At 36.6% G+C, this 25,706-nt stretch overlaps 1 protein-coding gene across 1 annotated transcript in view; it reads right to left on the minus strand.

The window, feature by feature from the left end:
* POLN (polymerase (DNA directed) nu) overlaps window positions 1-25,706 on the minus strand; it is a 90,524-nt gene that overhangs the window by 44,539 nt on the left and 20,279 nt on the right. Inside the window, exons 10-17 of the mRNA XM_010000244.1 lie at window positions 24,817-24,900; window positions 24,278-24,367; window positions 22,860-22,916; window positions 21,761-21,814; window positions 21,452-21,517; window positions 9,747-9,804; window positions 8,637-8,714; window positions 8,098-8,212 (exon numbers count right to left, since the gene is read on the minus strand). Of these exons, the coding sequence (XP_009998546.1) occupies window positions 8,098-8,212; window positions 8,637-8,714; window positions 9,747-9,804; window positions 21,452-21,517; window positions 21,761-21,814; window positions 22,860-22,916; window positions 24,278-24,367; window positions 24,817-24,900 (602 nt within the window). The remainder of the gene's footprint in view (window positions 1-8,097; window positions 8,213-8,636; window positions 8,715-9,746; window positions 9,805-21,451; window positions 21,518-21,760; window positions 21,815-22,859; window positions 22,917-24,277; window positions 24,368-24,816; window positions 24,901-25,706) is intronic.

A 25,706-nucleotide genomic window follows, 5' to 3' on the forward strand; every position in this document is an offset into this window, starting at 1 on the left:
AGGCAGGATTCTAAAAGTAACCCTAAGTAGTCCATGGTGACAAGTAGGTATGCTTGTGATTTGCCTTAATACCACAAAACATACTTTCACAATCTTGTATGTGCTCAATGCCGTGAAGTGTTTCTTTGTCATGTCTCTCCAAAAAAACCAAAGATTTCATTATTTTGTGATGTAGGAAGTGAAATTAATTAACCCAAATTCATTATGCAAATAAGAAGTGGACAAATGAATCCAAGAGACTACATGTTCTAACATCTGATTAGAAGTATATGAAATATCCTAGACTACCTAAAAAACCTTTATACAGAAATGGAGTTCTAAGAGTCCTAAGCTGATATACCTCGTTGTTTAGACACAGAACAAAACAAAGAGATCTCCAACTGGGGGAAAGGGAGCTGTGTAACCTCGTGGCTGCACCTTGTAACCACATGTCTGCTCACCAGGACCAGAGGAGAACTAAAGCCCTTCCTGTCTCCTTGGTAGAAGGCCACCTGGATAAGCATTATTTCATTATTACTTAATCACCTAACACCCAGGTGATATCTCTTGATTAATACTGACTCTTTCAAGAGCTTGTTGATAGTATTTTCAGAAAATTAATACAGAAGCATAAATATTCATAGCTGATTAAAAACCATTTAGCTCCTGATGTGGTTTTTGCCTCTCAACAATCTATTTATCTCATTCCTGATTTACTGGTCTTTGCTCCTGCTATTTAAGGGAGTAGGCAGCTTAAATGAATTCAATCTCTGCTATAGCATACATGTATATGAAGCAACCTAAAGAAAAACACAGTGTTCTGCTGAGGATTAATTTTAGTCTGTTTCATAGAAAGAATGCATTTGAAATAAAGTTGTATGAAATGGGTATGGGCAAATGTATATATATTTAGTTAGCCCACCACCAAGCAACTGTGCATACTTGACCTTACCTTTTTCAAACAGACCCAGTACGCAATCTTTTTGTATAATTCAGCCCATGAGGACTGATTTTGGTTTATTTCAGGAATATCTAAAATACCTCTGCTTATTTCCTGTGTTTTTCAGAACTCAGCAGGATATCAACAGATAGAGCTATTGTCAGGAAATATCCTAAATTGCCAAGTGCCTGGAAAAATAAGAGTCTCTATTCTGCCATAGTTCCTGCTGGACCAATTGCCAGTGTGCAACAGTTTGCCTCACCTTGAAATTATTAGCTATAATCAGTTGCTTGAGTTCCCCTGCTTGGCAGGTGGTAAAGAAATAAAATTTCCCCACTTCCTGGAGGAAGATGGTTGGCAAAGAACAGAACAAACCTTTCTGCACTGTGGTACTTTTATTCAAATCTGGTTGAACTCATGTTTATTAAAAAAATAAAATACTTTTGCTCTTCTGATCTAGTAATCTAAATTAGCTCTGTGCTTTCTTTCTCTGTAGGCTTTTTCTTGAGTCATGTTTGCCTCTTACCACAACCTTTACCAACAGATATTCCACGATCTCACATATGCATCAGCTGAGGAAAGCTGGACCTTTGTGGTCAGTACATTTTATAAACAGCTTGCAGTTCCCAAGATTATTGGAAATCAAGTGTTCAGCTTCCTCTGATTCTGGCAAGGATACTGTAAGCTAGACTCTTTCATGTCTTAAAGTGTCACCCAACCAACCCTACACTATAAATGTTTTTCAAAAGGATTAGTAGTAAAGAATTTATAAGCCTCTTGGAATTCCATGATAGCTACATACTTCCTTATTCTAGATATTAACTGCCATTGCTACAAGCAACTAATGAGATATGTCCTCTTATTCTGCAGTCATTTTTTTAAACTCTCTGAAAGCCACATAGGCTCAGGTGAACAACTATTGTGCCCAGTACTTACTAGAAGTTAAACTCAATACCTGGAAGGAGGATATGTAGTCAGGCTGATCTCCACCATCACACACAAGAAAGCACTAATAGCACGAATATGGGGAAACAGATGACAGATGAGAGAGAAGGGAATATTTTTATAAAACTCTTACCTCAATCTGAAAGAAGAACAACTAGAGTACTATCAAATTCTCTAGCCTTCCCTCAAGCATAGCCTTCAAGGTAAGCACTGAACACATCTGTCACAAAGGGTCTTTTCATTGGTAAAATCAGAGTAAACACCACCCTTAAAGAGCATCCACTTATTACTTTGTTACTTTAATTAATTCACCATTAGCAGTTAATGTGAACAGGTTAAATTACAGTTTTGAGTTAGAAATTAATAGTTTAAAGAGAATGCCTGTTTTCATATTGGAATGGCAGCAGTTATCTGGTTATTCAGGTAATTATCTTTTAATACACGATACCTCTGCATATTAGAGATATTCCTCTACTACACAGCATTATCAGCATTAGAGATCTTCCTTCATTATGTAGTACTACATAAGTATTTTTAATAGAGATTATTAACATTTCTCCATGCTCTTACTCTTTAGCTGCAGAACATATGGAAAACTGATTGCATATGGGCAAACTTTCTGTGTACCCTCTGATTCATATACTATGATTTCCAAAAGGAAAATGCTAGAGAGTGCAAAAGTTAAAATACTAAGTCACAACTGTGCAACAATCTATTCCACAAAGGGATTTTTCTGAGGCACAGACTAACATGGATTTCATTACACTGGATCTACACTGGCTCAAAGTACAACATATGACACTGAATATATGATAGAAAATACCTAGATAATTTATCACTGCATGGAAAAGTCTGTGCACAGGGACAGTATCTTTCTGATCTTACAGAAATGAAAATATACAATTTCTAGTAGTAAGAGCTTTATGCTTGTAATTAGATCATACTGTAAGCAATTTACTAAAGACTCTCCTGAATTTTTCCCCTTCTCAAATTGTAAATATTGTCTTGAAAAGACAATAACTAATAATGTTCCTAGATTAAGTTTGCATTGATTTAATCTCAGAGAGATAATATGATCAAGAGAGCATTCTTTATTTCACATGCTAATTTTGTTCCTAGAGACAATCACCTGGGTATTCCCATGACTAAATTTTTTTATATAGAGGTTCTGGACTTTCACTTCAATCCATTTGTAACTAACCAATATATAGGGTCTTCTCCTCTGAACCTTTTGGTTTATGAGAATATATAGTCTACATATTTTAACACCTTAGTTCATAGTTAAAATTTAGAAAGGGCAAAATGTTTTCATAAATCTGCTAGGATATTTATGACATGCAAACATCTAAATAGAAACTAAGTAGATTAGAGGCTGCAAACATATCTGTAATACCCTGTTGCTGCTTGCCAGTGTGTGCCTTGGGAATCAATAGACAAAAGCATAACCCAGTAAGAATTTTACACACACTAAAATGTAAAGTAGACATCTGAAGCTAAATCTACTTACTAAGTTTGAGTGATTTGGCCACTGGGATGATGCTCACCTAGAGCAGGGCACCACAGCCACTTGCAAAGAGCGAATCCTGCTCACTTTGTTCAAAGGACACAATCTACCTAGCAGATATCTCCAAGTATGGACTTAGGATCACTGACTGTCCTTGTCCTTCTGTTCCAGGTTTCTACGCAGAGTTCAAATGCAAGCTTCTCTGATTAGAATTTCTCATTAACGCCTCTTAGATGGCTCTTTGGTCACATATAGCCTTTTTCAGCCTTTGAGAGGCATACTTGGGCACTGTGCATGGAGCCAGGCAGCCCCATGTTGGATTTTGTATTCTATTTCAGGTTCAGAAATCTGAATCAGGAAGGAAATACAATTTGCAGATATCAGAGGTGTCTGTATTAAACACTGGAACACAGTGACACCATCTTCAAGTTCAAAATGACTAAGCTAGTTTCAGAGCTACCCTCTGGACCCTTGATGGAGGGTATCACTGTGCTCTGCTGGATGCAGCTGAACTCATCATGACTAGGGATCTGCAGTTGTCTAAGGCAGATTCGAAAAAAGCAGGGGAAAGAACTTATTCAAACATATTAAGTATATTAAGTATAGCTTAATGCTGGAGTCATGGGAACTCTGAAGCAGTACTATCCCAATTCAAAAAAACACTCAGGCAGGAAAGAAGGCATCAGTCAGGTAGGATGAAATCACATATTTATGGTGTGCTCAAGTGCTTAGGTGAATCAAAGCACTTCTGAATTTTAACCCAATATGGTCAAGAGAATTACAGAGGAATAGCAGCCTACTGAGAAGAGTGACTAATGGTTGGAAAGAGATTGGTAGTCACTGCTCTTCTAATTGAGGAAGAAATTGCAGATTACCTAAAAGACTGTAAAACTTACTTTTCAGCCTCTGTCTTTGAAAGTGACTTTAAGATATGCCCATCAATAGCATTTGAAACACAATTTTTCATTTACTGTGTGAAAGCTAGATTAAAGAACTAAGAGCAATTTTATTCCAAGATTTGTTGTCATTTGGATGTCTTACAGCAGATAGGGAGGTCTCTTGGATGGTTAGACAGCTGCCAAGACAACATTCATAATCTTCAGCACTGGGATGATGATCTGACCTTCAAAGGAGTATAACTGTCATAGGACATCAAGACAATTTAACACAAGGTGATCTTGCAGGTAGTTGGAATCCATTATATCATGAACTTTCAAAAGTTAAGTGAAGCCTTGAAATTTTACTATCTGTTCAGTAGCAAGTAGGTCATTAATGTAATGCACTTTTGGTGTTCTTGAAATAGCAGGTGTTGACCTGTTGTTTAAGGCTTACTCTTCATAGGCCATAACACAGCACTGGCTGTAAGATAAAGCTGGTAATAGCATAAGATCATCACTACAGAGAAGGACAGATTAAGAGTAGGAATAGCACTAAGCATATACAAGTGAACATTAAACCATATTGTCTTAGTTTGAGCTGGGGTAGCTTTGTTAGATGACAAAAAATATATTGAATGTACAAGGCAGAGCTGTGCTTGGACTTTTTGCTGACAAAAACAGCCAATAGAAGTAAATCTATTGTAAAGTGGCCAAGAGACAATTTTTATTTTATTCCATAAATTCCATGGAATAAAACTCCATTAACTTTATTCCTGTGTGAAAAAACAGAATTTAAGGATAAAACACATGAGCACTACCCAGAAAGTTGCAGTAAGTGACTAGTTAGCACCAGCTTCTGAGAGTTTTATCTGAATAGCCATTTCAAGACCAACAACACACAATACTTTTCAAACTATCTAGAGCACACAGTACCTTGAGCAAAGTGTTGAGCACAGTGCAGAGAAGCTCAGATTGGTGGAGGCTGTGTTACTTCTGAAATGAGCTATCTCTAAGCCAGCCACAGCAGTACAAAATTACAACCTAGTCTTGCAGAGAGGTTTGTCTCTCACCCAGGTTTACTGGGTTGGCTGTGGTGCTGCACATGACACTGAATTTTAGCATTAAAATTAGTGCCTCCATTCAGCCTTTTGCTGTGATGAATACACGTAGTTTGGGTTGACACGTATGCATCTCTACACCACACTGCTGACCAGTGGAAAAATGCCACATGAATGATGTTTAATAGAAACAAGGATCCAACAGGTTTCCAAGACAGATGTGTCTCTAAGGGCCTGGAAATAGACTGAGTCACTGGTGGGCATGCCTAAACAAATTACAAAAGGAAAGCTTTTACACATGAAAGTTCTTAATTCAATCAAACCCATAAAGCTAACCTTGTTGCAGAAACTGCTCACCATGTGTATTTGTTGTCAAATGCTATAAATAGCCTCTAAATGCTTCTTAAAAGGTTGGATTTCAGATAGGCTTTAGCCTGAAGGACAGCTAATGAATAGCAGCACATTTCAGTGGAGAAGTCATGAAGCTTAGGGAAAAATAGAAGCTAATAAACTGCTACAAAATTTGGATGGACTCCTGGATGTAGCTCAGATTTTTGTCCAACAAAATATTCTTTACTGTGTATGATTTAATAGTCATTAGTCTAAAGATGTTTAGACACAGAAGACTTGCTAAAAGATACCAACTGACATGCATTCAGAAGCTGGAATGTTACCAGACACTGAAATTAACTTGTTGTTTTTTTTCCTCTAAGAATGAGCTTCTGAAAACATAATTCTTAAAGAAATAAAACCTTTTTTTTTGTCAAGGTTTTCAAATTACCCAAAATGTGTTAGAAAAGATTTACAAATAGCAACAACATGCAATCTCTTCAAAAAGAATAAAACATTTTGCATGCCACTTGGTATATCACTTGCACAAGTTTTAAAGGATTAAGACCCTGAGAAAATCAGGAGACCATGAGGAGACAAAAGGCCAGTTCTTCTTTCTCAGAACTCATTTAAATACCAATGGGGTGGAAGCAACTACAATAAAGTCAATGAACTAACTGTTTGCCTTAAAATTTTATTTATCAATTGTGGACAATTATAGATTAATAAGTATCTGAAATGGGAAAGTATATGTGAAGCTTGTGATTTTATACCTTCTCTTTGGCACTAAATCAGTGAAGGACAAAATTCCAAAACCCAAGGTGAATTCACTAGGAACTGATCCAATAGGAGGAACTGAATTGGTCAGATGTCTAGATGTGAGCTGGCCACCCCAGACCTACTTTGTTCTCAATGATAAAAAGTCAATGCTTTTAATATGCGATTGATCTCATTACACAGGGGATATCAGTCATATAACAGATTCAAGAGAAAGTTACTTCCAAGCATTAGCTTTACTGAAACATAAAAGTCAGCAGAATCATTATGTAAGGATTTTGTAGACACGCCATGAGACTTCTGTCTGATAAAAATATTTATCTGTAATATTTCATTAAATTTAAAGTTACTGAGTAGCAACTGTAAGAGGTTGACAGCTGCCAAGAGCTGTGAGGTTGCTGAATAGAATGGTGTTTCTGGAGCATTGCCCAGAGTTGAGACAAAATTTGACTCATCTTCATGCATACATTTGCAATATACCTCCAAACTAAAATAAGGCTTTAATTGCATCACAAGATTCTAGTGTTATGTTAGAGCTAAGAACCACTTGTATCAACAGAAGCTTCTAGGAGATTCCAAAGAGAACGATGATCTTTCCATAGCTATATTTGTTGGGATGTTTGTGACCTTGGGTTATGTTCTCCCAGAATGTACATGCAGTATTGCAGTGAGTAGGAAATACTGTGGTTGGGAAGGCTATCCTGCAAAAATTTAGAAGTGAGCTAGATCAGGACTGATGAATTCATCATACCTATTTTTGCTTTCATTTTCAGATAACAATCTTCCAATTAAAAATGGAGATTAAATGGATTAAAAGTGAGAGAGGAACAAAGAGAAACTATGAAAATTGCATTACATTTATATGACATCATTCTGTTCAATCTGCTTATATGTTTTATTCAATCTATTTCTGACCTATCTGTTCAAACTGTATGCTTCCTGACATCTGTCCTGTCACTTCCTGAATGCTCATGCACTTCTGAGTACAAAGGGAGTGCCAGTCTCTAGTAAGACTTCTAGGAGTCACCATGATACAAACAGTAATAAGAAATACCTTCAAACAGCTAAGTAACTAATATTGCATCTTGTTTCAAAGTTAATCTTTTGATCTGCATGCTGTAAATAATAATCTGAGAATGGAGATAAGAAACATTTTTTTAACTACTGAAGTGCCCCTTTTTCCAAGTATCACATCATCTATCAGAAGATAGAAGCTCCAAACCCTCTGAGTTCAAAGGAATCCTATGAGCTCTAGTCTCTCTGTTTCTTCTACACACATAATTTCATTCCAATACTTCTACTGGATAACCCAGCAGGTTTAAAAAATGCTTGTACTTTTACTGAAAGAGATGTTCTGCACTTTTCTCAAATTAATAACCTACTTAACTGGTGAAAAATAACATCGTGAGAAAGTTCTCAGTATGCACCATTCACAAAATATTATAACACCAGTTTTAGTCACAAGGCTGGTACTGGTTGATTGGATTGCAACATTTTTACATAAGTTAATTACCACAGTAGAGAAGAAAAGGCTCAGAAAGACAAAGGAATTCCAACTCAATGTTAAAACAGTATTAACCATAGATATGACAGCAAAATACAGTTTTTTGTTATTACTACACAGCAATACAATAGATCCAATTATTCTATGTTGTCTAATTAAAAAAATGAAACATTTATTCCTACCACTGAGAAGCCAGTGTGGAAAAGATATCAGTGGTTTCAGGTTCTTGAAACAGTTTCAGAAGTTCTGGTTCAGATGATAAGTCAGCAAGGATCCTTAACTCAATATGGGAAAAATCTAGAAAGCAGTGTTAAAGTAAATCTATTACTCTAAAATAAAAACATACCTGCATTTTAACCAAACTATCGCAAATTAAAAAGCAAACTTGGATTGTTCAGTAACTTCCTTGCACTCAAAAAAGTCAGTTGCCTGTAAAAAGCTCATCCTGAAGAAGTTACATTCCAGCTTCAGATCACAAAGTGTCTGATTCCTTCATTACCTTCAGGTGTCAATCTTATTGGCTCTTTGTCTCTGCTGACAAGGCTTACATATCATTCACTTCCAAAGCACACTAAGGAGAGTACAGCATATAACAGTATGAACTGATACTAAGGGATTTGACAGCCTTATAAAATATGTCATCCAAAGGAGAGGGGAGAAGAAAAGATGACAGAACCGTGAATATTAGTATTTATGAGAATAGCAATCCATACTATCTTACCTGCTGCTAAGAATGTATATCCCTTTTTTGAAACAAACAATGTTCTTGGGGAAAAAGTTACTATTTCTTCTTCTTTTCCTAGGAAGGAGATAGACATTTATGTTCCAAACCTCAGCCCAAAAATACCACGTTGCAAACCACAGAAGGTTGTAAATGACATGCCAAACACACAACTAAACCCACAAAAATGGCAACGTAAGCAACATAGTTGAGCACCAACTGCCAGCATCACAATTATGTTACTCTATCAGTCATGTAGATATTTATTTTTGCCATCCTTGCAGTACCACTTACTTCTCCTTTTTCAAAACCAAACCCTTCCCAAACAATAACTAAAAAACATCTACAATAATCAACATTACTCACAGGTCCCTCAATAAAAGAGGCATTCATCTAAGGAAGGGTCCATAGATATGAACTAAACCCCACATTTTTTAAACATCCTACAGAAATGTGCTAGTAACCACATTCTGAGTTCCAATTGAGATACAATATTGAGAACATACAGCTGATATAGGCATCCAAATTTTAATGATAGAATAATATCACAAAACATCATACATCAACAAGGTATTAGAAACTCATTACATCTTGGAAATACCATTTGGTTTAGTGTAGAAAGGGATGGTGTTTTGAAATAGAGCATAATTTATCTGATCAGCTGATCTGGAAAAAAATAAGTGTGTCACAATACAGGAATGAAAAACTTTTTTGAGAAGCACATATTATAAGAGCATTAACAAAATTGATTGGAGTGTTTCCAGAAAGCCCTCAGCCACAGCTATGCGTGGCAGCCCAGGTTTACACAACCATCCCTAGGACATTCAGTGGAGTTAAGATGCATAATTTCACTTGGAGAAAGGAACAGTGAGATAGTCAAGGCAAACAAAAGTTCCAAAAATGTAATGACTATTTAGATCAGTGCTGAAACAGCAAATTTTTTGCAGGAACAACCAGCAAAAAAGTAATTGGTTTAAATTATAAAGTAGAGCTAAGCACCAATAATCTTTTCTGTTCTTCCATACTGGAGCTATTGGTCTCATGTGAAATATGACTCAGTACAGTAATTAGATAAAACTGCCATTTCATGTTAATAAAAACATAGTTTACCTTTTATGTACTGTTTCTTTGTAATTCTAACTGGATGTTTAGAGATGCCTTGAATGTTCTACAAATAAGAGAATAAAAATGCTTCGTAAAGTGAAGTTTGTGAAAACATGTTTATGAACAGTTTATAAGCAGCATAAGAACATTTGTGATACTAATGCCAACAAGTTTATCCCATATAATAAATAAGATTAACCACTTTGCCTTTCAAAGGAATATTCATGCTTCTGTGATTACATATACTTTTGAATATTTGCTCTCCCTTGAAAATTGAAAGCTTGTAAGAAGTACTTCATATTGGCAGCCTTTCCAAATCCTAATCTCTGGATGTACCACAGAACATAATTAGTAACCTAATAACAATTATTTTCTTCTTATTTTAAGTTGTATTTTTTAGATAAGGTGCATTACGCTCAAGGAAAAATAATTTTAAACTGTGCCTTGAGCTAAGGGAACAGATTCTTCTTCAGCCTCTAGAAATTTTTCTAATATCTATTCCCACTCTTCTGAAATGCATGATAAACTAAAGGAGCTCTTTATTAATTACAGCACATCTGTCAAGGCTGAAAGTGAAAACTAAATTTATGAACAAACATGCAGGACTGGGATTAAGAGAAGATTTTTCTTTAAACATCTGGGTTGATACACAGCAAAGCATGAAAGATCACACACAATAGCTTGATGGCATCATGCTTCTTCATCTGGAACAGTAACACATGACAAGAGTTAATGTGTATGAAGCTCCATTTTCATAATTTGACACAATTAATTTGCAAGTGGTTCAGGAATTAGATTAACATACTAATATTATGTAATACTGTGAATTCAGGAAATGGGAGTAGTGCTATATAATTTCCAAATCAGAATGATGATTTTCTATGCAATTTTGAACTCAAAATTGTTATTTTAAACTTAAGAGGGATGTAATCAGGCTGCAAAAGCTATTGAAATTTAAAGCAGAAGTAAAAGAACAAACCTCCCAAAACAGAACAGTATCATTTCTATTCTTGGTATCACCCTCACAGATGTACAATTAAATATATTAAAGCTGAACACCCACCACAGCACCATACATAGAGAGACACAGGAAACTACTACATAATATGCATAATGTTCTCACAGCATGAGTAAAGTAGGAACACTGCTCTCAATCCATCAATACAAAGTCTGACCCAGAAGAAATAAGTGTCACCTTTAGTATTTTATTCTCCATTTCTAGAGACATTTAAAAAAACAAAAAACATTGCCACAACTGTAATTCTATTAAACATATTTTTAAAATACAAATTCTATTAATTATATATTTTGAAATTCAAGATTATTCAATCTGTGTATATCTCTCTTGATAACTATTGATTTCTAGTGGTAACAGGTTGGGGATAATCAGTGCTTGTTCATATGAATACTATGCAGTTCAAGTGACCATAGAAATTCAAAGAACCTCAGAAGTTAAGAATATTAAGTCCTCTATTATGTACCTGGACATGACTATGGGAGCCTAATTTTGCACATTTAAAAAACAATATCACAACATTTTAATGGTGACTTGAACCACTTCAATGGTAGAGATCTCTGTATGGATTGAGCTCTACACTGGTATTGACATGTACTTAATAATATAACCTCCAGCACAGGTTAAAGACCTGTTTATAGTTACTCCCATCAATTACTGTTCCTTAACTTATTAGCTTCAAAGTCCAGAACAAAATGAAATAAATAAATTACTAACACTGCTGAAAATAAATCACTATATTGCCATCTTGTTTGCAGTGACAGCATATGCAGAAAGTCTGCTTTTAACACAATTTATAGGTGTTACTAATAATTCGGAAAAAACACTAGGAAGTAACTGCAAGTGCAAAACATAATTTCACTTGTAAATCAGTTAACAACTCATAACTTAAACAAATCTTCAGAAAAGAAGTAGCTCAAGAAATACAGAATCCTTCTGTAAGTCAGTAGACAAAGACAGGCATGTCCAGTGGGTAGTTCAATCTGTATGTATATGACATACTTACAAGTTGATCTAAGATTACCCTGGAGATGATATTTTTTAAGTTTTAGATTATCAAATTATTTTGAGATAAATTTACTGTAGATATTTAAAAGGATGGAGAAATAAGGAGACAAACTCAGAAGAGTCTTACAAATGGAAAGCTTTCCTCTGCTTGAGTTGAAAATTAGGTGACAGTTTTAGTGTATCAAAAGTAAAAGACTAATGTTGCTTTGGTAAATTACTATTACCACCTTGGACTAAATAAACACCCTATATATTGGGGTTTTTCTATTTATTTTGAGTATATTTATGCCAGACCTTCTCAGATCCAATCTGTGATGTGACTGTTCTACCTTATTTTTAGAAAAGGGCATCCCCATCTTGTTAGAAGTTACAGAAAAACAAAATTGCACTCTCTGAACAATTATGCTCCAACAGACAAGAAGGAATATACTCAAAACAGTGTGATGGAAAAAACAGTTGTGAAAGTTAACTATTTATACTTCTCTTTATTTTTCTTTGTTTGGTTTGGTTTTTTGGAGGGGATACGTCAAGCTGTTACTGGATGATTAGCAAGAAACCACTGATTAAAACAAAAACTATTAAAAAGAAAAAACGTAAAAAACCACCACTATAATCCAAAATTCATTTGCAGAGGTTCCAGTGGACAGAAGGATGAAGCCAAGGCCCCGGTTTCCATTATGTTTGAAAGGCTGTGAAGATCAGGGTTGGCTCCTGAGTGCTAGATAAAAGCAACTGTTGCTCCTTTCTTCCAGGAGCACAAGGAGGAGGACGCAGAAAACTATAGGCCAATTAGCCTTTCCATCAGTTCCTGGGAAGATGATGGCGCAAATAATCCTGGCAAACATTTGCAAATATCCTAAAGTCAAGAAGATGATCTCAGGTAGCCAGCATGGACTGACAGAGGCAAAGTTGTGCTTAACCAACGATAGACTTCTGTGATGGAGTGACTAGCTTGGTGGATGGAGAGCAGCAGATGTTGTTTACCTTCACTTCAGCAAGGCTTTCAAAACAATCTCCCATGGAGCCTCATAATAGACAAGCTGATGGAGAACAAGCCAGGTAAGTGGACAGTGAGGTGGACTGGAAACTGAACTGCCAGATTCCAAGGGTTTTGACAGTAGCACAAAGACCAGCTGGAGGCTGAGCACTCGTGGAGCACCCCAGTGGCCAGTACTGCTCAACACCTCCATTCATGACCTGGATAAACAGGACTGGGTGTAACCTCAGCAAGAGAGCAGGCAATTGTGCAGATTGTGGGGGGTTTTTTTGGTCAGGGAAACCCTCTTTCTTCCCCCACTACAACCATTACATCATTAAAGACTACATTTTGTAATATAGTTACCAAAATTAAAAGATAAAAGCCCTGAACCTAATCTGCACTGAAGCCACTTTGGGTATGATAAACACAGACTGGCTGTCTTCCTCCTGGGTGTCTAAAGTTGACACCTGGCTTTGGCAGTGGACCAGCCACACAGGGACACGGAACTCCATCAATTCATCACCTCTTCTATAGTTTCGGTTACTTGATACATTTTCCCAGCATCTAGATGTTTGTTGGATCACTGTTTTTTAGTTAAACTCCTTAGAAAACACCATGCTGGAAAAGCAGGGACCATAGGCACAGCAGAAAAAAAAAAAATCTCACTAGGAACACCACATTAAAACTGCACATGATGACAGACCGCAAATTTATCTCATCCTTTGGTGCCACTGTATTTTGTGCCACTGTAATCCATCCTGACTCATTACTCTGGTGTTTTAGCACAGGTTAGAAATATCTTCTCTTGGTTCTGAAAATGCATTTATTAAAAGTAGTACTTTGGTCTCCAAGACCAGCCTTATTATAATGATAATAGGTAGATGACAAATCCTTTGAGCTTTATATTCTACATCTCTATTTTTTTTCCTTGTAGTGGATTGTTTCTCCTGTTTATTTGCTGCTTCAAAATTTTCTCACTCTTTTTCAGTTGTTTGGGGTTTTTTTTGTTGTTGTTGGTCTGTGTTGTGTTTTTTTTTTCCTTTACATGGGACAGCACTTACTGATAAATTGTGCTCTTGTCACAGTTTGACTCAGGTCCGACAACAATGCTCTCGATCCCCCCTCCCCCCAACCCAGGTAGGGAAGGAGAGAGAGAAAAAGAGAGAGACTTGGCCGGATTGAAAACTAAACTACACAGCTTTAATTAAAACACTAATGAATCATACAAGAAAATATATACAATTATATACAGATATATATTCAGGTATGGGCAAAAGCCTCTCGCCTCCCCCCACCCCAGCAACTCCCACAGCACTTCCCTGAACTGGGAAGAGTCCTGAGGAATCCCGGAGCTGCTGCTGGAGAAAGCAGAGAGTTATGGGGGTCACGAGAGATCAAGCCTGAGGATCGACGGTGATGGATGAACAGAGTCCTCCCTGGACGCCGGCCATGGACCGAAGAGAAGGGGAGAAGAAAAAGGAAGGAAGTTGTCTTCTGTGATCTCTGACCTTCCTCTGAGCTTACGTAGATATATGGAATGGAATATCTTTGGCCAATTTTGCTGTCTGTCTAACTCAGCCTCCTACGGGGGGGGTCACAGATCTCCCCATAGTGTCTGAGCTGGCAGAGTGCAGGTGCAGCCTTGAAGCCTCAGTAGTTAGAAAAACATTCCACTGTCTTATCAGCCTAGCAGAACACACTGTTGCTAGCTACAAGAAAGCTTACTGAAGGAAAAAAAAATCAGTAAAAAGAAAAATTGGCTTTATCCTGGCTCAAACCAGGACAGCTCTCATAGCTCAGTTAATCAATTTGAGAAGAAATGTAAGTGCAGGTTCAGCAAGCTTCTTCCTTAACCACGAAGACTCTGCTTGTTCCTTGGTTAAAAGCCAAAGCTGCTGGAGAAATAGTGAGGAAAACTGCCCACTGGCCAGTTGGAAAATTGTCATATTTAGTATTCATAGCAGCACTTACTTATTACTGTAAAGGAATAAACAGTTATTTTCTGTGACTTCTACATGAGACAGAATTTCAAGAGAGTCTGAAGATTCACTTTTTTAAATGCAGCATGCAGCTCAATAAATAGAGAAAATCTGAGAATGGGCAAGGCCACCATAGAGGTACCAGCCCCCTATGTATGTGTACATTCATGCCTCAGCAAATCTTGACTTGTCTGCAATTGCCACCTAGTGGCTAGTTAAAAATTAAAGACATTTATAATTCCCTTCTGAAAAAAACCCACAAACACAGAAACATGCAGACCCTGGGTAAAAGATCTCTTAGTTTTTGGTACTAGTCACTGTTTTCCAGCAGTGAGAAACCGTTCAAAGGTAATGCACTCCTCTCTTGCCTTACCCAGCAGCAGAGAATTATCAAAGTTTGAGATGTCAGTCAAGTGGGAGACTTAGAAGTAATTAATCACCTTCCCACAAGTTTAAGCAGCTTTCAAAGTGAATACAAAGGAAGAAGAAAAGGGCAACTTCTTACTTCAGAGAGGTGGCCGTAAGAACACAGTATTTGACTTCCTATGACTAATCCTCTTTCTGATATATTCCTTGAAATTTAGACCTGGCAATGACCTCAGGTAATAATATTGTAGCAGCATGTGAGAAACTGATTTCTAAAATAACAAAAATTATGATGTTTTACTAACTTACTGATTTGACATGTTCTGTGACAAATAATTTTGTCAAATCATGGGGTCAGCCCAGATGTTTGGTTATATACTGACAAATACTAACCTTTGCCCAGCAAGCAAGGGAGTTTGTATGTATGCAGCTCTACACATCTTTCAAAGAGACAAAGATTTATTTTGTTTCCCACATATCATAGAATGGTTAAGGTTGGAAGGGACCTTAAAGATCACCAGGTTCCAGCCTCCCCCAGCCTGTCTTCATAGCAGAGGTGCTCCAGGTCTTTGATCATCTTGGTGGCCCTTCTCTGGACCCTCTCCAACAGGTATATATCTTTCTTGTGCTGAGGGCACCATAATTGTACACAGTATTCCAGGGGGGGTCTCACCAGAGAAGAGGGGCAGAATCATCTCCCTGGACCTGCTGGCCACGCTTCTTTTGATGCAGCCCAGGATGCAGCTGCTCTCTGGGCTCCAGCACACACTGGTGGCTCATACCAAGCTTCTCATCTACTACCACCCCCAAGTTCTTCTCAGGACTGCTCTCCAGCCATTCTCACCCCAGCCTGTATATGTGCCTGGGGTTATGCTGACCCAGGTGCATATAAACTGACTAAATGTAATTATTTATTTCAATTTCCTGAAATAAAAATACTCACAGAACATAAGCTCTGCTAAACTAATGTTAATTAATACAGGAGGCTGTCAAACTCTAGGATGAACTCCAAGACAGTCCGATTTGGTTTTGGTGAGAAAAAAAAAAAAAAGTGCTAAGACAGAGATAAAAACCCTTTGAATGGCAGTTGGAGATAGTAAATATTGTACTAGTTGTATAATAGCTGTATATTATAGCTTTAAAGTAAACAGTGTCAAAGGAATATTGCCCAAAGGTACATATACTAAACACATGAAAAATGACGTTTTTCAGATGGGGAATTTACTTTCTAGAGAAAAGATGCAACGGCTGTTCTATGAAAGTAAAATTTAGCATCTCAAAAAAGATTGTTCTACATCCTGAGGAATTTACTGAGCATCTGTTAGCAGGGAATTCTTCTTAAAAAACTACAAAAGCCTGTGAACAGGAGGTTGATTGAAGGAATTAAAGGAAACCTAAATAACCAACATCTCTTTCCTTGCTCCCGGTGAGGAAAGTATAATTCCTGATTTGACAGAAGTGGTCCTTAACCATAAGCTCCTTTGAACCATAGCCAGCAGCTGATTATGTTAGTAAGGGAGAACTGAGGACAAGGCCACATGGGAGTCAGCAAGATGACCTCTGTCCTACTCTATCTCCAGTGATGCTTATACAAACCACTATTTTTGTTGTTGCAATTGAACTCAAGTCTTGCCAACATGCTCATTCACTCATTTTTAAGTAAAATTTTCATATCATAAACCAAAAACTGTGGTGAGTGAGGAAGAGAAAAGTGAACTTTTGTCTCCAATGTTGTAAATATGGTATCTTTAAATGCTAAAGCCTTCAATTAAATACACTTCTAAAAAAATTAAGCAACAACAAAAGAGATAGTAAAAACATCAAAACTCTGAATACTCATAAAATGAGATACTATTTTAGTGCTATTAGTGAGCCATAATCAGCATATGACTCAAGTATTGGAATAAATATACTGAAAAGAAACACGGCACAAAAATACACACTGAATGCAAGAGCTACTCAGAGAATACAATCCAGCCATAACAAATGACACGTGCACTCTTTCTCTGACAGCACATGGACTCATCCGAGTAACAGCTCTTTGTACTGTCCAGAAAATATGTCCCTAAATTCCTTTGATGCAAAGGTCCAAGAAAACATAGACATTCTGATCTCTGTTAAGACAAGCTACCATTTTGTGAGGCTCACATCAGAGCATACTTTCCTAAAAGTGATTTTATTAGCTTAGATGACACTATAGAAGAGTTCTGACATTTTAGATGAACCTGTAAGATGGCTTGTCTCCATCCCCAGTGCTTTCCAATAAATATACTTAATAGTAAGATCAATGCAAATGTAAGACCCATACTGTCTGTCCATTTTAAGTCAACATTCCTTTTAGTAGGACAGTGTATGAAAACAAGTTTACAAAACATACACTCCTAATAGCGTGCAGTTTCAAAAGCAGCCCAGGCATTGGCTCTTTTTAAAATAAATAAATAAATAAGGTCCAATTGTGACTACAAGCTTTCAGAAAGAGTATTGGTAATATCCCAGATCAGCCTGTAGCCTTAATGAGGCCTGGGAGAAAATGCCTAAAATTGGAGAGCTGCCACTGACAGGCAGTCTCGCTTGGTCTGCACCTCTGGGTTTGCTAAGGACCCAAAATCTCTCTTGTTATGAAGGGAAGGTAAACAGGCAGCAATGCATCCACATTGTCCCAAATCATAGAGATACAGTAACAATAATTAAAAGAAAAAGCAACCTCATTTGCTAAATTTGACAGAACAGAGTCATTTTTTATGGCAACTACTCAGAGAAGTCTCTATGTCAAGAGATTGCCTCTCCCATTAGAATGAAAACCAGAGAGGTAATTAATTATTCATCTTCCAAACACTATTAGTAACACATTTTCTAATAAGCATGCAATTCTCTATCATGCGTTCACTATCAGAAAATATTACTTATATCTGTTGGAGAGACAGGTATATTCAACATTTCAGGTTTTTTATGCCTTCTTTGAGCACATTAACATTCAACATACCCCAATTAGTCTTTCCAAATGAAAGGCTAACATGCTTCTTTTATTGACAGCTTAAATTCTCTTATTTCCTTGCCTTTTAGGACAAGCTGGTAAATGAATTTTGCCACAGGAGAAATAGGAATGCTTTTTTTTTTCCTCACTTGGCCTGAGAAGGTAAAATAAATTATTCTTCTTCAGCATAACTTTTTCTTACTAAATGGAAGGAAATGCCCCCTGAAGCCCATCACTTCGTGCTTTTTATTGTAATGATACAAATATCTTCTGAAGTATAGAATTACAAGCTTATTAGTAGCATTTCAGTTCTCACTGCTGCAGAAGCCTGAAGGAAAGAAAGCTTAATACAGAATAGCTGATTCTATCACTGAAATTTACATCTTAAACCAAATTAGAACATCTAATTATATGCAATCTTTGTATCTCAAGTTAGGATTTCTCTCTGTTCATTCTGAAAGAAGCTTGATCTTAATTTGCTTTATGCCTTTCCACCTCTGTCATGGCTTATTTTTGCTTTAAAAGGTGAGAGGCTGGAAAGTGGTATTTCAAGGTAGGTTTGGTGAACATAAACAAGCCTTCATGAATGCAATAGATACACTTAATAGGAAAGTTATACATGAGCAATGTAACAAAGGAGTATTCTAATTAAAATTTTAAAAAAGCATATTCAAACAATAAACCTAATTAGCTTCCTCTAAGAGTCATAAGTAATCGAATGCAGAGTGGAAAAAATGGCCAGCTTTTGGACATATTACAAAATAATTTGACTGAAGAATTTTAGGGTTTTTATTTCTTTTAAGTTTGGGATATGCAGGTTCTCTTGGAGTAGCAAATAGACAGTCAAAATGTTATAGCAGGAGAATTCAGTGCCAAATATGTCTCTGTTATGTGATTATAGAACACTATTATTTGAGAAAAAATGCACTAATTATGCAGCACATAAAAGAAAAAGAAACCAAATATGAAGAAATGGAGTGCAGAGTTAATCTAAAATAGATGTATGCATGGAGAGCCAGTGAAGTAGAGTTTTAAGTTGCTGCAACACAGAAGTAATGAAAATTCATGAGAATAAGCTTATCTATTGACAGACACCCACATAAAGCCAAAAATATATAACACCCATACATTAGATGTGAATTTGTGTGAAAGAAGATCACAGAAGAGTTTATCCGAAAAAGAAATCCTACTCTGTACCTAACCAGGACATCTGGTCATTTCCCCTCAGACCTATGAGTAAATCCTTCCTGGACTCCATTTAATGCCTTCAAGGAAAGAGGATAAATAGATCCATTACTTTTACAAAACATATAGAAGATAAAGAAACCTTTAGCATAAACATCTCCCACAAACACTGCAGCAAACGGGATAGTTTTTTTCTATTTGAATTCTCACTCTATCTGATTTACACTTCTCTTTTGCTTTAATCACTCCTTAAAGTGTTTTAAAAACACAGTTAAAAATAAACTACCTCAGCAATTATTCAGCTAAAATCTGACATAAAATCATAGTAACTGCAAAAATATCTACAATATTTATGATTTCTGGCAAGAATTTTTCCAATCTTTTAGCACTTATGGGCACTGCAGTCTATCTTCTATATCAATAAATGATTCAGAAACAGATGGTCTAAGTTCCATAAACATTTCACACAAAAAAAGGCCAAGCCTATGTTTTTTCTTGTAAGGAAAAGACAGCACTAACTTTAGCAGTGTTATTTTTCAGGAAAAAAGTCTTTCAAAGAAGTAGATTTTGTCATTCTGAGCATGACCTCGGTCTGTTCAGCTCTCACTTATAAATGCCTGTGCATCATATCAAAATATTTAGCAAACAGTGACCTTCAATATCTTCTTTTCCATTCTCTCCCATCACTTTTCCCCCCATCTGGGTGCATGAGAAGCAGTGGCAGCAGTAACACTCCTCTGATCCATTGTTAATTCAGAATCCTAGATGTTTTTTACTCAGCAAAAAGTACAAGCACTTCCTATATTCTTTGATGACAACTTTTATGGAAATACATACCATGAGCGTAAGACGATCTAAATGAAACCTGAACTGTGAAGATAGTTAAAGAAGAGCTAAGGAAGTCACCAGTACTGAGGATGAGAACCTCCCAGGACTGGTTTCTCTCACAACTCCAGTAGTCACCATACCAGTCAGGACTTGCTCAGAGCCACATGAGCCCATCTATGCAAAGTGGTCACAACACCTGTCATGTTTAACATCTCTAGTCCTAGACAGAGCTATGGAAGACCATGGCCTTTCTCCCAAGACTGTGTAAAGCCTCTAATGACATTTGTAGCCGTGAATCTTAGGGCTAGTACACACAGACAGATAAATAGTACCCAAACCTGCATGGATAAGAACTGACCATGCTTTTGGTCAAAAGTTAATAGGACAACAGCCTCATGGATTCCATCTAGCTGCCATGAGCGAAGTCCCACTTCTGCATTTATTCACCCTCTCCCACAGGTCCAGAGGTCTGGTTTTTGCTAAGAAAGGCCATGATTAAGCCAAACAGAACACTTCTGCAGGTAGGTAGTCACTCTTTTGTGCTGTAATTCCCCTGCCTATGTCTTGGCTTGAGCCCCTGAAGCAGCCTGCAGCCCTCTCTCCTCCCACACCAGGTCCTGTACAGTCACCCACGCAGCTATGGGCTGCAACAGAAATAGAATACAAAAGGCCTCACCCATCCCTACCGACAAAGGCCACTACACTTCCTAAATTCCAAGTAAAATGTTATTTAAAAATATATTTAAATATGTCCTTAGAAAGGTCACTTGCGGGGGAGGAGGGGGGGTTGGGAGGGGAAACAAGCTCTTTGCAGTCCAGAAAGTCCATGGAGATCATTACAGTCAGAGGACAGAGAGGAAGCACTAAGTGTCATAGCCACATAAGCATCTGGGAAGACTTCCACAGCAACAGCATAGTTTGCTTTGCCCTTCTTTGCCATGAGACCTAAAGCCCAATTCCAGAAAAAAAAAATATTTGCTTCTGGTCTTGCTCCAGTTCTTCCTTTCTTTCCATAATCCCCAGGTTAGCTTCCAGGGCTCACTGATCCTTTACAAGGAGTGGTTCATGAACACCAAGAATTCACTACAAAGAAGTATCCAGTAAAAATGTAGAGGGTGCATGCATGGCTCACAATTCTACCTTTCTACTTCAGGTAAAAACACTCAATTGTGATCTGGTTAAAATAGTAATGAAAATAAATGTTCTAGAGTAAACCACATATTTAATAAAGCTTTTTCTGTCCACCATTTGCATACAATATGACAACTGCTAGACAGACATATAAGACATTTTTTGTATTAAGAATATGTGAAATATTTTATACATATTATTATTGAATTATAATTAAAATGTAAATATTTTAATAGGCCCACTTACTGGATGTTTGGCTGAAAGTCTGCCAGTTGCAGTTCCTGTCTGATTCCACGTAGAGGAAATAAATCCCTGTAATTGAGCAAAGTAAAAATCAAAAAAATGGAAAGGATGAAGACATACATCTTAATTTTATTTAATGTAAGTGCTAGTAGAAAAAACATTGCAACTACAAAATCAATAGAAATACTTTATAACCATAGAAATACTTTATAATTTTCCATATGAGTTCTTAAGACATAAATACTGCAATCTTTTCACATTCTTGTATGATTTCAAATACCATATTTTAAAGGGTACATTTTCTATTTCTACCTTTCTCATGCATGTTCGTAGTCCATCCACGTAAGTTGATTTCATCTTATGAACCTAAATTACATAGAAGTTTAGAGGTAAAAGCTTATTTTTAATTATTAATTATTATTAATTTTTAATTATTTTTTTTTTCAGTGATGACCAGTGATAGGACAAGGAGTAATGGGTTCAAATTGGAGCATAGGAGGTTCAAGGTGAATATCAGAAAAAAAATTTTTTACTGTGAGAGTGACAGAGCACTGGAACAGACTGCCCAGGGAGGTTGTGGAGTCTCCTTCACTGGAGACATTCAAAACCCACCTGGATGCATTCCTGTGTGATGTACTCTAGGTGACCCTGCTCTGGCAGGGTGGTTGGACTAGATGATCTTTTGAGGTCCCTTCCAACCCCTAGGATTCTATGATTCTATGATTTATAAAAATAAGAGATTTTTCAAATTAAAGAATCTAATCTCCAAATGCATTTTTATCTTAGTAAATAATGGATGTATGCTCCCAAATAGCCTGAACTATTACTGTAAGTTAGGTAAGTGCTGGGTTATACCCTAAAGCCAGGTCTTTGCAAATAGTAGTAAATTAACGATTGGAATTTATTTTACATTTTATAACCCCAGGTCAATAAACTGCACAAAAACATCACACAGAAAAAAAAACTCTCTTTTTTTTCTCTTAAATCTTCGAAAGTCATTCACTGAAAACCCAATCATTAAGAGTGAGAGCGGACTAACTAGGTTATTTTGGATTTTCAGTAGGCTCATCACCTAAAAACCAGTAACAAGTTATCCCCTTCACTTTCCTCAAAACACAAAAAATAAATGTTTTGCCCTGACAGTGTGTCTTGGAACAGTAGACAAATTTAACAGTGAAGTTTTTCAATTGTCTTTGCAACAGAGTTGTTTGCAACCTATAAAACAGTGCAAAACAGAAGTTTAAACATTAAATTTTAAAACTCCTAATAACTACAACTTCAAAATTTAAATGAATGTGAATAAACTTACGCTAGAGCAAATTACAAAAATATTATTTAGCTGTGAGTTTGCTGTATTTCTTGCTAATTTTGCCTCAGTACAACTACATTATGTGAAAAGTATCACATATACCTGTCTGTATTCTAAAATTATCTTAGGCAAAGGATGAAGATCTTGCAACTTAGTTAGCTGCAAAATAAAGAATGTGAATTACTTGTATGCTTTTCTGTTTAGTTAACTTATTTAACAATCTGAATAGAGTAAGTTTTGAAGCAAGAAATTCTATTGCCAAGCTGAATGGATAAAATACTGGTTAAAGTATTAGGTCCTTCAAGCAATCTCACCCTAGGCCCAAAGAAGCCTTCCTTCTTTCCTGCCTCAGCAGGAGGGCTGGAGATTACCCCTTCCCATTTCATTTTTTTCCTGTCCCTGAGGGGGGCAAAAGGACATGCAGACACAGCAATTTTCCACAACGTTGAAAGCACTGGAGCATGGGGGAGATTGCTGATGGCTCTTTGTTCATTTTTGTGCTAGACAACATCAAAACAAGAGGAAACATGATAAAAGTATACAAAATAATATATATATATATACACACATACATATTTATACAAAATCCAACAGGAGAATTTCTCCTGTTCAACCCGTAATACAAGTTCCAGCAAACTTTCAAGAAAGAATGAAATTGTCAAGTCCAAAAGAAATAAAATAAAGCTTTGGTTCTAACTTGTCATAGAATTTTAAGATAATGTATGAAATATTTGAAATAGATATTGGATATTTGTAAGTACAACAAAGCTTCATATTAATTGCCCTCAATCTGATAACTTGATATCATGTAAAGGTGTATCAAAATAACTAAACTAGTCATTATTGCTCTAAAAGAACAAGATTCTATCATGATCCTGCAGATCTAACTACAAATACAACCCCTCTTACTGAAGACAAGCATCTTCACAGTTGGGAAAAAAAGCCTGAGGAAAACTCATAGACACAAGTTAAACAATGGACCATACAAAGAAACTGATGACTTCTAATTAAAACCACAGGTATCAAATAATTTCCCACAGACATCCTCACATAGCATGAATGAGTGAGTTAAGGGCCCATTAAAAGATGACAAAATGGCTTTAGTCCAAATCTGACAGCAAAGAGAAATTCTGGGTTTCTATTTCCTTCACAAGCAGATTTCACATTTACATTTTTCCTTTCACCAGTGATCTCTGTCACTCAACCAGTCAGTCATACTGAGCTGCCACAATCGGATCAATAAGAAAATGTCCCTCTTTTAGGAGTATGGTTATACATGCTACTGGTACTGAAGTTTTTAACTCTGGTTTATAGCTGAACTTTAGCTTAAATAACTAGTTTTTCCCCACAACGAAGTGCAACTTTCATTTCTGGCATAAGTAAATGAAGTGTGATGAGTATAATACAAAAATTAATTAAGATTCTTAGGAAAACTTCAGGCAAATGACAATTTCACTGGAACATAACTTAGAAGTTTTTCTAAGTCGTGCAGATGGTTTTAAAACCCCTCCCCATCTCACCACAACTTCTGAGGTGGACACAAGTTGTTGCATTTCAGTTCTGTGAAGTTTGTCACAGAGTGTATGCAGTTTTAACTTGTCAAATAGTACCTACAGTACAAAAAAACACATAAGAGAATTGTTTCAGTGCTTCAAGTGCTGAAATGGAAAGGGAAATTATTTGGTGCCTGAGCTTAATTCTAGAAAACAGATTTCAAGAAAAATAGACCATACTGTAGCAAGAACTAACACAGAATTTGAAAGCTGAAATCCTTATTTTTGAGCAATTTACAAAGCAGTGTATTTACCAAAATAAAATGCATAATTTTTGTAAAAATACTCAAATATGGATTATCCAACATTATCCAATTTATGAAAAACTTATGCCCTCTGTCATTGTTTGACTCAGGTCCAACAACAAAACCAGGACACCCTCCATTAAAATCAGATAATAAGATTATTATCAAAGAACAAGAATTCTGAAGTTGTAAGGACAATTTTATATGTTTTCTATTTTTTCTGTACCAATTCTGTATCAGCAACAGGAATATAAAGATTACCTCTCTAAGTTGACAACTGCTGGTCAAAAGGAATCGTTCTCCAGCAACTTGATGAGCTTCCTGCTCAAGTTCTTTGAGTCGCAACTAGAAATTAGCACATCAGCATTATTCTGCTTACATTATTATTTTCTTCAATAATCTGCTACTTCCTACGTTAATGTGCATCTTGTACTTCTATTTAAAAATAAGGTACTTGATAATGTGTAATCATTGCTGGCTATCAAAATTTGGTCTAGTAGATTGCTTACATACTATTTAATCTATATTTCTTAATGGAGAGAAGGTTCCAGGGAGACCTTACAGCAGCTTCCAGTACCTGAAGGGGGCCTACATGGAAGCTGGAGAGAGACTATTTACAAGGGCTTGTAGTGACAGGACAAGGGGTTTTAAGCTGAAAGAGGGTAGATTTAGGTTAGATATTAGGCAGAAATTATTTTCTGTGAGAGTGGTAAGACAATGGCACAGGTTGCCCAGGGAAGCTGTGGATGCCCCATTCCTGGAAGTGTTCAAGGCCAGGTTGGATGGGGCTTGGAGCAACCTGGTCTAGTGGGAGATATCCCTGCCCATGCAGGGGTGTTGGAACTAGATTCCTTAAGGTTCCTTCTAATCTAAACCATTCTGTGATTCTATTATCTGGGGAGGGGATTTACTGTAGTAAAGAAGTACCAAAATTTGTGGAAAATAATTTAGGTTACTCAAGATTACAGAGGTCTGTGAGAAACAGAGCTATGCAAATTATTTTGGTAAAGTATGTCAGACCACTATGATTATCTAGTCAGATTTTATGCTACAAAATATTATCTTTGTAGCTATTTTTATCAATGGGTAAATGGCAAACTTACAATGCTCAGAACATGCAAGTTGTAAAGAGTGTTTTCATAGAATTACGG

Source organism: Chaetura pelagica, unplaced genomic scaffold (assembly GCF_000747805.2).
Source record: "Chaetura pelagica isolate M959 unplaced genomic scaffold, ChaPel_1.0 scaffold116, whole genome shotgun sequence".
Lineage (NCBI taxonomy): Eukaryota > Metazoa > Chordata > Aves > Apodiformes > Apodidae > Chaetura > Chaetura pelagica.